Source organism: Podarcis melisellensis (genome assembly GCF_964234715.1).
Source record: "Podarcis melisellensis genome assembly, chromosome: 4".
Lineage (NCBI taxonomy): Eukaryota > Metazoa > Chordata > Lepidosauria > Squamata > Lacertidae > Podarcis > Podarcis melisellensis.
In genome coordinates, this window is record NC_138531.1 from 102,984,943 (window position 1) to 102,997,712 (window position 12,770).

The 12,770-nt window shown below is 47.1% G+C and overlaps 2 protein-coding genes and 1 pseudogene across 9 annotated transcripts in view; 2 read left to right on the forward strand and 1 right to left on the reverse strand.

Annotated features, from left to right (window-relative positions):
* LOC309369078 (uncharacterized protein) overlaps positions 1 to 12,770 on the reverse strand; it is a 421,063-nt gene that overhangs the window by 150,244 nt on the left and 258,049 nt on the right. The window lies entirely within an intron of this gene.
* LOC309369105 (uncharacterized protein) overlaps positions 1 to 12,770 on the forward strand; it is a 245,140-nt gene that overhangs the window by 92,697 nt on the left and 139,673 nt on the right. Inside the window, exons 1-2 of one of the 3 annotated variants that reach the window (XM_081909779.1) lie at positions 1,276 to 1,345; positions 9,502 to 9,994. In XM_081909779.1, the coding sequence (XP_081765905.1) occupies positions 9,593 to 9,994 (402 nt within the window). In that variant the 5' untranslated portion in view covers positions 1,276 to 1,345; positions 9,502 to 9,592. Of the gene's footprint in view, positions 1 to 1,275; positions 1,346 to 8,291; positions 8,345 to 9,501; positions 9,995 to 12,770 lie in introns of those variants that run through there. The other 2 variants (XM_081909777.1, XM_081909778.1) reach the window with 2 other exon arrangements.
* LOC309368799 (protein AF-10 pseudogene) lies at positions 1,336 to 6,563 on the forward strand (annotated as a pseudogene). Its single transcript has 2 exons — positions 1,336 to 1,345; positions 5,002 to 6,563. The product of its transcript is annotated as a protein AF-10 pseudogene (transcript).

A 12,770-nucleotide genomic window follows, 5' to 3' on the forward strand; every position in this document is an offset into this window, starting at 1 on the left:
AAGAGTGCAGAATGGGGCCAATGAGGGATGCGGCCTGGGCAGGGTCCTGAGGGCAAGACAGAGCTGCCAGGAGGCCTGTACAGTGGTACCTCTGGTTATGAACGCTTCTGGTTACGAACGCTTCAGGTTACGAACTCCGCTAACCCAGAAGTCGCTGCTTCTGGTTGTGAACTTTGCCCCAGGATGTGAACAGAAATTGTGCACAAGAGGCGTGTGCACAGTGGGAGACCCCATTAGCGAAAGCGTTCCTCAGAATAAGAGGCTTAAGAACGGACCTCCGGAATGAATTAAGTTCGTAACCAGAGGTACCACTGTATTCAGTTTCCAGGTATGAGGTTGGGGGGAATTCTCCTTGTGGTTTCAAGAAATCACACCAAATCCCCAATCAGTAGAACTTCATTCAGTAATGCATTACATTTCTATTAGGACACAGACTATACAGCATAGGCAAAATATGCATAATCTTAGCTGTTCATCCTTTACCCAACCACTTTCTGCCTTGTCTGCACTTCACCATCTCTCATCAAGCCATAGTTCATGAAAAACACTTACCCAACCCATTTGATTTTAGTATATGTGTCAGAACCCTCTTCGTACATTATCTGGAGTTGTTTTTCTCTTTAACAATGAGCCATTAATTTCCCCTTTAACTGGTTTTTTGTGGTCAGTTCCCATCCCTGTGCATGTTACACTGGCCTCACTTATTAATGGGCCTAACCAGGGTCTTTTTTCCAGCCATTACAGGATTCTCTGTGAATTCCCTCTAGCTGTGAAGCTGTTGTCTCTTTCAAGCTACCTTCTGTTCCACTCTTCCCAAGTCTGCTGGAGATGTAGAATGATAAAGAATCCGAAGCCTGGAGGTGGGATTAGGTTCCGCTCTCCACAGTCCCCCTGACTCTGTAAACTTGGAAGAGATGCTCCAGGTGTGGGCGGTTCGGATGCCATGGGAATTGGGATGGAGCAAAGCTCTTTCTACAGTGAAACAGCCCCCCGAGATGTCCACCCTAGCGCCTCCAGAGAAACACTATAAATGCTGCTTTCTGATCAGCCAAGTGGAGTCAGATCTGATGGATGCTCCTCCATCCACGATGCAGCTGCCAGTAGACCTTTGACTCTGTGGCTCAGCAGAGCACACCTTGCTGTGTTAATCTGTAGGTGAGCTGGCAGAAAGGCAAAAGTCAGGCTGTCAGTTCCTCACAAAGGGAGGGTCTCTTCACATCCGAAAGTGCAGAGTGGGGGGCAAGAGGGCAGGTCTGAGTCCCTGCTCTGGTTCTCTCCAATACTCACCCCTGGGGGAGGGATGTGCAACCGCAGCACATCTGCAAAGAGAAGGACATGGGGACAGGTGAGTCCGTCCCTGAGCACCTGGCAAGGCTATTCCAAGAGTTTTCTCCTGGGTTCCAAGCCCTACTGCAGGGGAGGAGGGACATCCCAAGCCATGGGGGCCAATCCTGGCCTCCTTCAACCAAAATGTGGCTCCCCAGGTCAGGGATAGGCAAACTAAGGGTTGGGGGCCCGCGGATGATTTGGGGATCAGCATGTTTTTATATGGGTAGAATGTGTGTTTTTATTTAAAATGCATCTCTGGGTTATTTGTGGGGTAAAGAAATGGTTCACGCCCCCCAAAAAAATTTAGTCTGGCCCCCTACATGGTCTGAGGGATGGTGGGCCACCTCACGGCTGAAAAAGGTTGCTGAGCCCTGCCCCAGGCTAACAAGATGGTCAATATCCAGTTCCACTCCAAGAGAAATCTCTTGGAAATTTATGAAGGGAAACCTAAAAGAAATGGGAGTGGGGCGGGGTTTTGAAAATGGGATTGATGCAATATATTCAGAACAAAAGGCAAAATTGATAGTTAACAATGTGGTCACAGAAGAGTTTAAAATTGAAAAAGGAACACGACAAGGCTGCCCGATTTCCCCTTTGTTGTTTATTTCAGTTCTGGAGGTGCTCTTGAATTTGATTAGAGGGGACCGGTTGGTGCAAGGGATTCAGGTCGGAGCGAAACAATATAAACTTAAAGCTTTTGCAGATGACTTAGTTTTGACACTGCAGGAGCCAGAATCTAGTATGAAAAGAGTATTACAACTGATCTATGATTTTGGTCGGGTGGCGGGATTTAAGTTAAACAAACAGAAAACTAAGGTGTTGGGAAAAAAATTGACAGATACAGAGTCAGAACGGTTTCAGAGAGAAACAGAACTATCATTGGTGAAAAAGGTAAAGTACCTAGGGGTAGACATAACAGCAAAAAATCTGAGTCTATTTAAGGATAATTATGAAAAATGTTGGTCTGAAATCAAGAGAGACTTGGACAGTTGGACAAAATTGAAACTTTCTTTGTTAGGCCGAATTGCTGCTATTAAGATGAATGTATTGCCAAAGATGTTGTTTTTGTTTCAAACGTTGCAAATTGTGGACAAGACGGAGTGCTTCCGGAATGTTGGAACCAGCCAGTCAATTGGTGCTTAGCATAGCATAGAAAAAAGACACAATGAGGCATCGAGTATTTTCATAATGCTGGAGAGCTGGTCCTTTCAGCCTTTCTCCTCCGGCAGCTTTTTATTATCTCCTTTGTTCTCCCAGCCGCATGGCCGTTTTTTCAAAGTCTCCTGTTACCTCATCCGGTCAAGGCTTGACACTCCCCTCTCCGTATAAGGTAATCATTGCCCAGAGGAATGTCAGGGGGCCCCTGCAGTTTTTACAAGCCTCTGCCTTAGCTGTATGACTCCCACACCGGAAGTGGCAGAGAGATATTTCTAAATTTGTCTGGTAGGGCAAAAAGCCCAGAATTAAGTTTAAGATATTAACTGATGCGAAAGAAAGAGGGGGCTTTGCCCTGCCAGACTTAAGGTTGTACTATGAAGCCGCAGCTTTCTGCTGGCTAAAATACTGGCTACTTCTAGAAGACACTGATGTGTTGGATTTGGAAGGTTTTAACAATGCTTTTGGTTGGCATGCATACTTATGGTATGACAAAGTTAAGATCAATAAGGCCTTCAAGAACCATATTGTCAGGAAAGCAGTGTTTAATGTCTGGGCAAAATATAAAGACTTATTGGAAAATAAAACTCCAAGGTGGCTTTCACCTCTGGAAGCCAAGGCCCGAAAAAGACCCAATATGGAAGCCAATTGGCCAAAATATTGGGAAATACTAGAAAAAGATGGAAATAATTGGAAATTGCAGAGTTTGGAAAAAATGAAGGATAAAGTGCGAGACTGGCTACATTACGCTCAGATTAAAGAAGTTTTTAAAAATGACAAAAAGTTAGGGTTCCAGGTGGAGAAATCGAAGTTGGAAACAGAATTGTTAGAACCTAAGACTAAGGTACTTTCAAGAATGTATAACTTGCTGTTGAAATGGAACACACAAGACAAATATACCATTTGTCTGATAACAAATGTTGGAAATGTAAGGAAAATGAAGGAACATTCTTTCACCTCTGGTGGACTTGCCCTAAAGTGAAGGCCTTCTGGGAAATGATATATAATGAGTTGAAAAAGGTATTTAAGTATACCTTCACTAAGAAACCAGAGGCCTTCCTTCTGGGTATTGTCGGCCAGAAGGTGCTAAAGAAGGACCGAACATTCTTTATGTATGCAACAACGGCAGCAAGGATACTCATCGCTAAGAACTGGAAAACTCAAGATCTACCCACACTGGAAGAATGGCAGATGCAGCTGATGGACTATATGCAGCTGGCGGAGATGACTGGCAGAATTCGAGACCTGGGAGAAGAAAGAATTGAAGAAGATTGGAAGAAATTTAAGATTTATTTACAAAAATATTGTGATTTAGTGGAATGTTAATAAGGATGCTTGGTTATAAATAATTGGCCATCACTAAATTGGATCGGAAACTGACGATAAATGAGATTAAGAGAAACAAAATTTGTTGGAGAATTGCTACACTATTTCGAATTGAGTGGTTATAAATTTGCAAATAAGATGATAATTTGCTTGGAAAAACTTATCAACGATGTAAGTGGGAGCGGGAGACGTGAAGAAGTCCAAAGAAGTTATGAAATTTTGTTAAAACAAAGCAATGTTGTTTATTATCTTTGTATTTCTTTTATAAAAAACCCTAATAAATATTTTATATAAAAAAAACAATATCCAGTTCCACTCCACCCTTTTAAAATTTAAATCTCAAAACAGATCCCAACTTTCAGAGCATGTAAATCACATGAGTGGAAAGACCCCTGTGCCACTCACACAAATAGGACTATACCTCCTTCTCCCACCTTTAAAGTAAACGTCTATGTAATGAAACCGAATTGATCCAGGTCTGCCTTCCTCCACCAAACTCAGCTTTGCTCTTCAAGCCAAAAGACAACACTGCCCGTCCCCAGGTGAAACCCCCTGGCCTTTCATTGGTAGAGCCGCCACAACACCAGTGGCGTTTACCTCAGCATAACACAGGGACTGACTGAGCGGGCAGCGAGATGCTTTCAGCCTCGGACATTGGCGGGTTCTGAAATGGCCGCGCAGGCCAGATTCACGACCCTGGAGGGCTGGATTCAGCCCGCGGGACATAGTTTGAGGACCCCTGGCCTACACTGACTGGCAGCAGCTCCCCAGAGTTTCAGGCAGGGATTTCGTCCAGCCCTTGCAGGAGGTGTCAGGGATTGACCCTGGGACATTCTGCATGCCAAGCAGATGCTCTAGGGCTCCCCACATTTCCCTGCACTTTCAACGTTATGCTATTAGCAACCCTGGATATTCCACCTGCCTCTTTCGGAAGGAGAACACTCACATGATCAATTTAATTAATTAATTGATAATTTATTTATACCCTGCCAATCTATTGCCAATTTACTGTATTGTAAAATACAATAGTCCTTCCAACATTAAAAGCTTCCCGAAATATAATAATAACAACAACCATCCATTTTCAGTCCATTGAATTAGCAATTAAGCATTTCTGGACAAGGGAATGGCATACATTTGTATATTAGTATAAAAAGCATGCGTAGGAAAGTATTACTCATTTATGACGAGATGATCAGCCAGGGAATAGCAATGTGGAGCATTTGCCTCCGGTACCAGTTACTATGGAGCAACTTCTGGAGAGGCAATGGAATGAAGGGCAGCAGTTCCTGCTAGAACAGGGCACCCCTAGTGACATTTTAGGTATGCTGAAGTCATTGCACCAGCTTCAAGTTGAGAACCGAGGCTTAGAAGAACAGATTAAAAACCTGACTGCTAAAAAGGAACGCCTCCAGCTACTAAATGCCCAGCTTTCAGTTCCTTTCCCAACAATAACCTGCAATCCGAGTCCTTCACATCAAATACATGCATTTTCAGCTCAGGCTGCTGCTAGCACTGATTCTTTGAACAGCAGCAAGAGCCCTCATCTGGGAAGCACCTTTCTACCTGACAATTCCCTTCCCGTATTAAATCAGGAGATCAACTCCAGTGGACAAAGCATCAGTAGCTCCTCTGCTCTTTCCACTCCCCCACCTGCTGGGCAAAGTCCAGCTCAGCAAGGCACCGGAGTCGCAGGAGTTCAACAGGTCAATGGCGTGACAGTGGGGGCACTTGCCGGCGGAATGCAAACTGTAACATCCACCATTCCTGCCGCCGTTGGTGGAATAATTGGAGCTCTGCCAGGTAACCAGCTGGCAATCAATGGAATTGTTGGGGCTTTAAATGGGGTAATTCAGACTCCTGCCACAATATCGCAGAACCCTTCTCCTCTCGCTCACGCAACTGTGCCACCAAACACAGCACATCCTTTGCCAACTACACTGAGTAGCAGTGCTTCTGGACTTGGGTTTCTTCCGGAGCAACAGAGACAACTCCTGCTACATCAACAGCACCAGCAATTTCAGCAGTTACTGAATACTCAACAATTCACACCACACCAGGCTCTTCTGTATCAACTAGTTCAGCAGCAACACCACCAGCCTGAAGTACAACAGTTGCAGATTTCTGGAGCAACACAGATTCCCATCAATGACTTGCTGGCAGGCAATCAGGCATCCCCACTTCATACAGCTACGAGTAACCCATTCCTTACCATTCACGGGGATAACACAGCTCAAAAAGTAACTAGACTCAATGATAAAAGTGGACCACTTGCACCGGAAAAGAATTGACATTTGGAGAAATAAAAACATGAGAATTATGTGTCCTGCTGTGAGAGCACTTCATCAGTTTGCAAGTTGCAGACTCTCTGCAGGTATGACTCAATGCAACAAGGAGCTAACTGCACACTGGAAAAGCGAATCTACCTGAAGACATTTATTGTAAGGCTTTGACCTTGTTGCTTTTTGTTGCACTGAACCTTAACTGTTTTCTTCCAATTTCATGGAACTTTTAAAGTATTTTTGCATATTAGAGTTGTCAGTTTGGGCCATTTGTTTGACTTCTGCTGCTGAACTAGTAGCCTTTTAACATACCAGAGTGCTAATGAACAGACTGTCTGTCCCTGCCTGTTCCAGATCCATTACTTGTTTGAAGAAAGCAAGCCAAATTGCAGTATCTGCCAATGGCAAGTTGTTACTGTTTAGCTAAACACCAGTGGTTTTTTTAAAAAAGAGGTACCAGTTTCCCCCCCCCCCAATAAAGGACCAGGTTTTAAACTTTTTTACTCCCACCCCCAGTTAACTTTAATGGATGTTTTGCTAAAGCAAGAAGTCTCAAGTAATGACAAATGGTGGCTAATGCTCGATTGGATTTTTTTTTAAGGTTGCTGGAAAAAAAACAGATCAGTTCAAAGATGATAAATCTTACCAGACGAGAGGGCAACTCATGTTCTGGTAATATTTGAATTAGCCCAAGTGCCTGTTGCTTACCTCTATTGGGTTGGAATTGCTTTGTATAGCTGGGCATGCACTAAACAAGTCTTTGGGAAAGCCGTCAGTGTGCTCAACTTTGCACCAGCAGCCGTACCCCATTGATCTGCCTTTATGAGAAGGGTTTGTCACTGTAGATAGCTCAGGCAAATTGTTACCTGGGTTGCTTTCCACTAATAAATTACCAAAAAAAGAAAAGGGGGGGGGGGAGAGAAGGAATTTCACATTTCTGAGGAAATGGTGTAAACGGGTGGAATTTTTTTTTTTTTTAAAAAAATATTTTCACTTTGAATAGTTGATTTTCATGGTATGACTATGCAGTATAGCAGAACATAGATTGAGGTTGGGATTTAATGGCCACTAATCTGAATTTGTGTGAATTATTAGTGGAAAATACTCAAGTATACTTTAGACCTACACTGTGTACTTAATTGGATGAACCTATTGTTTCTGCAATATCGTTTGGTTAAACATTGCACAGTTCTTACCTCATTTCTGTAAATAAGGTTTTGTGACAGTTTTTTGTATTGTGGAAAATTCATAAGGTGGATATTTTGATTTGTAATATTTCTAATTGGTAGATTTAATTGAAAATGAAAGAATAATTTATTTTTATATGTTCATGGGATTTTTTAAAAAAGTCACAAATCACTTTTGTAGATAATTTACTAAAATAAATCAGTGTGGTTAAATTTGCTTAAACCACTCGTTAATATTCTGTAACAAATTGTACAAATTGTTGCTGTTTTGCTAGATGTAAAATTGCAAGTTTATATAAAGATATGTACAAAGCTTTGGTTAATAAATTTTAATATTGTTTACATTTGTATATTAGTATAAAAAGCATGCGTAGGAAAGTATTACTCATTTATGACGAGAATGGGATTTATTTATTTTGAGCTTCTCTTGGTTCCTCCTTGGCAGCCAGTGCGATTCTTTCAGCAGGGCTCGAACTCAGGACCCGCTGCCTTGAGGGACATCTAAGAGCAGTTGGGCAGGGGAAAGGTCTCCCTGGGGAGGTGGGGGACTCTCCTTCCTGGGAGGTTTCTCAGCAGAGATCGGACGGCCATCTGCCCTGGATGCTTGAGCTGAGATTCCTGCATTGCTGGGGGTTGGACTAGATGACCCTGGGATCCCCTCCTGTCTCTCCACTCCTGAATTCCAGGAGGAGCTTCCTTGCCTCCTGCAAAGCCCTTTTCCCTGCAGGCTCTTCCTCTGGTTTCTGGCCAAGGGAGGGAGATGCTCAGAGTCCAGCCAAGAGCCTCACCCCCAAATGGATATCTGGGCATGGGCGGAGCCGAGGGGGCAGCTGCCCCCCTAAATGCATAAGAATAAAAATCTGAGGTTCTGCCAAGCGAGAGAGGGCTGAGCAGGATGGACTCGGCATTGCAAGGGTTAAAGGGAAGTGAGCTGCCTTCCTAGAGAGGACAGGAAGCAAGGGGGGGCCAGGTCCTCCAGAGCCAAGCCCCCCTCCCCTCCCCGGTCCTTTCCTGCTTTGGTGTCTTTCCTGCAAGGGCTGCCTCGCTCTCCCCTCCTGGGATCTGGTGAGTCTCCTCTCTCTCTCCCCTCAGAGGGTGCAGTGGGGGGAAGGGGGGGCAGGGCTGCAGCAGGGGAGGGGGCCTGGGGGGCCTGATCTGCTCCTGCAGGGGGGGGACCCCAAGTCAGGGAGGAGGAGAGGGTCCTGCCAGGGAGGGGCCAGGTCTGCCACGCTCTCCTTCCTGCAGATCAGAGGATCCCAAACTCATTTGGCCCTCTACCCCTCCCCCCCTTCAGAAAAGATCTCCCTTCTTTAAACAAAGGGGTCCCTGGGACTTTAACTCTGTGTGACGTCGCTCAGCCTCATTGCACAACGGATGAAAAAGGTGCAAATGGTTTTCCAAAGCTGGACGAGGAGGTGGACTAGCCCCCCCCCAAAAAAAAGGTGGGAGAGAAAGGCCAGGAATAAAGAGAGGGATCCCAGCCCATAGTGTGGCTGCTGCATTGGGGACCAGTTTCCCAGTGTCTCCCAGGGCAGCTCCCCACGGAGGCCACTGCAGCAATCCCCTCGCACCCAGAGCAGGGCATCCCAGGACCACATCCTCTCTCTCCCAAAGGGATTGTTGCTGGCAAAGCAGCTGAGCCAGAAATGGGCACTGCTACTCACTGAGCCTCCAGGGACCTTGCCCTAAATTTCAAGGGAGGTGTTTTTGGCCCACTTGGCCCTCAGGGGTTGGCCAGAAACATACCTGGCCCTCGGAGCAAAGAAAAAGGGACCCCACCCAGGAGTCTGTCTGGAAAACAGCAGAGAGTCCAAGTGCAAGAAAAGGAGACAGAAGCAGGGGAGTGGGGGTGAGGGGAGCAACTTCTGAGGACCCCCGGATGAGGACCCCCACTAGAGCCAAGCATCCATTTTTCAGAAAATATAAATGACTTCCTTATCAGTCAATTCAGACTTCACACATTGACTGGAAAGCAGCAGAAACCAGGTTGATTAATCTCACAGAAATCCCTTCAGTTGCCTCCACAATTTGCATTGCTAGAAGGCTAGAGACATATTTCTTCTCCTCTTACTCCTCTTTCCCCCCAAAAAGATAGCCAATGGTTTGGGCTGTGGTGCAGTCCAGCCCTAGTTCCCAGCAAGACTCATCCATGCTTCCTCAAGGAACCTTTTTCTTCTCCTGACCTACAAATTCTGTAACAGAACAATGTATTTGCTTTGAAGGATTTGCTAGAGCTTCCCATTCAGACGGACAGAACTTGGCAGAAGACCAAAGGGTTCCTTCCAATCTCTCAGAGGCTTCCTGAGAGCACAGATGGATGAGCGAGACTCAGCTGGCCCTGAAGCAGGAAGAGGCCATGACATCCAAACCGGGAGCAGTGGGGGATTCTGGGAAAACCCTGTGCAGAAGATCCATGGTGAGGAGGACACCCTCCGCTCAAAGGTGCAGAGCCAGCAGTTGAGGCAGTTCTGCTGCCAGGAGGCCAAAGGACCCCGAGAGGTTTGCAGCCGACTCTACCACCTTTGCCATCAGTGGCTGAAGCCAGAAAGGCACACGAAAGCTGAGATGCTGGACCTGGTGATCTTGGAGCAGTTCCTGGCTGTCCTTCCACCAGAGATGGAGAGCTGGGTGAGGGACTGTGGAGCGGAGACCAGTTCACAGGCGGTGGCCCTGGCCGAAGGTTTCCTCCTGAGTCAGGCAGAGGATAGAAAGCAGGTGAGAGAGACTTCCCTCTGGATACTCCCAAGGGGCTCCAAACAGGACAGAGAACATCCCATAATGGTCTGCTGATGGCCCATCCTTTTTCTGGGAAAGCATCCATGGAATGAGATCTAACACCCTTTAAGTCTTTGTCATTCTCTTTCTAACATTTCTCACCATTCATTCATTGTTTTGAATCCTTTTTGCTCTTTCAGGAAAACGATCATTTTGCAGAAATGGACCTGGATTCCTGTGAGGCAGAGAGGCCACTAGGTAAGGAGGAAGGTGGCTTTTCTCTGTTTGGTCTATTCTGTTGGTTTTCCAACTCATCTAGGGGTTCTTTTCATCTTGCTTTGTGGGGAAACAGTTGGGAACAAGGGTCCAGGGGACGGGAGATGTATTTCTGCACAAACAAACATATGAAATGGGCACAAACATCAAAATGCACTCAGCAAGTTAGGCTTTCTCAAAGGCCCATCTGTAGTTAGAGATGCCCTGTTTCCCCTTTGAGAGAAGCAGGCACTCCTGGCATCCTGCTTACCTTTTTTCTCTTGCAGGTGACAGAATGATGGCAGCAAGACCTCCTGATCCATCTTTTAATGGGGACAGAAGGGAAGCAGCGGCTGTGGAACCAGATCAGGTCAGGGGAAGCTGCCTTGTGGGGACAGAGACCGAGGGATAGAGCAATGTCATGGACTGGTTGGGCACAGAGGAATGCTGGGAGGAAACAGCTGGGGAAGCAGGAAGGGAAGATGGCTCAGAACCCAGGGAGTGGAGGTGGAGGAAGGATGAGCGGTCAGAGGGGGAAGACTGGGAAGAGGAGGTGTCAGAAGCCGAAGGGGTTGTAGGGATCAGGTGAGATTGCTATGAGGAATTATAACAAATATAGATTAAGCCATCTGTATCAGCAAGGAAAGCATTGCATTGACTGGGTTTAAACTATTTTGATATGATTCTTGATCAATCTACACCTCTGCATCGCTGGCCATTTCCTCTGCTGGCCATTTCTCTTGTCATGTACACAGCCCAGTTGCTTAGACAGGCAGGCATCCTGGGCCATAAAGATAGTGGGCAAGTTTCTTTGATGTAGGACAGGGGTCTGCAACCTTTAAGACAAAAGGAGCCACTTGGACCCGTTTCGGGGAAAAAACAAAAAACTGGGAGCCGCAAAACAAGCCAAATGTAAATAACCACACATTCTTCCCCTTCCCCCATTCTCTCTCTTTTCCCTGAGTCTATTTCAGATAGCAAAGAGGGGTATTGTACCTCTCATATCCATTTTTTGCAAAGCACCATGTGCATAGAGGGCATTATACAAATTAATACATAGAAAAGTGTCTGTCCCTCCCTGCAGTTCAACTCCCTCTCTTTTTACCAACAGCACATATCCATTTTTTCTGCTGGTGCAACTTTCTCATCATTTCTACATAGCAGCATTTATAAACATGTCAGCTAATACTCTCCCCTTTCTTCTTCATTTGCTTGTGTCTGCAGCAAATCTCAAGGGGGAAGGGAGAAGGGCAGGAATTGCATAGGCACGAGAGAACGGGGGAAATCCCGCAGGCAGGATTTTGGTGCCTAACAGCCCCCCCTCCCTCTGCAATTGCTCTCGTGCTCCCCTGCCTCTCCTGCTGGATACCTCAACTCGGCGGCCACTCAGAAGCAAGGCACGGAAAAGGATCCCGAAGCACCACCGCCAACCCCCCCCCACAAACACACACAAAAACCCCGCCCCGCCATTTCCCTCAAGCGCTCGCGCTCTCTCTCCCTCGCCTCAGGTGCCTCGCATGCGGGGCTGAGGAGAGCGTGGCCTGGGTGGGTGGCTCTCGATGTCGCGCGGAGCCTAAGGGCGGGCGGGCTGCCGCGACGGCGAAAGCAAGCGCGCCTGCGTGTGGCAGGTGCCGGCGGTGGCAGTGGCAGCTGCGTTTACCTGAGGAGAGAACCGTCGCTGCGCCCTAGCACACCTTCCTGCCACCGCCCTCCTCCTCTTCCTCCTCGCTCCCTGCACCGTGAGGGAAGAGGCGCCGCCGTGAGCTGCTCGGCCGCTTCCTCACCGTCCTCCAGACGAGGCATCCCCCTCGCCGCCCGTCCTACCCCGGGGGAAGCTATGAGCCATGAAGCCGCCTGGCAGAACTTCCCTCCGGCGGCAGAAGCAGCAGCAGCCCTTCTCCGGCCGCCGCTGCCTCCTCCTCCATCCCAGCAGCCGCCACCTCTCGAGCTCCGCTGCCGCCTATCTTTGCCCGGCTCGGCTGCCCAGCTCCATCCCCCTCCTCTTTCTGGCGCTTCTGCTTTTCTGCTCAGGGTCCCCGAGGATCTGCGGAGCCGCGGCAAAGGTGTAAAAGAGCCGCATGCGGCTCCGGAGCCGCGGGTTGCCGACCCCTGATGTAGGATGTTAATCTTAGGGCCAGGAAGCAGATCTCACATGAAGGTGATAATGATTGCTGTCCTCCTGGCCATCCTTATCATAGGTATTGCTTGTTTATCACCTCCGGGGTTGCCAAATGTCTTATTTGTAGTTCTGTTCTTTGTTTGCTCCGTGCTTAATTAGTTATGGTGGTTTAACTTTCTCCCCACGTGGGTTTGTGGAAATGCTCAGAAGAAATCTGATTGGTTCTTATGAACACTCTCTAAAAAGTTCTTTTGTGAATAAAAACTACCTGGGCCAGGGACTGCACACAGACAGAAGAAGAAGAGTTTGGATTTGATATCTCGCCTTTCACTCCCTTTAAGGAGTCTCAAAGCGGCTAATATTCTCCTTTCCCTTCCTCCCCCACAACAAACACTGTGAGGT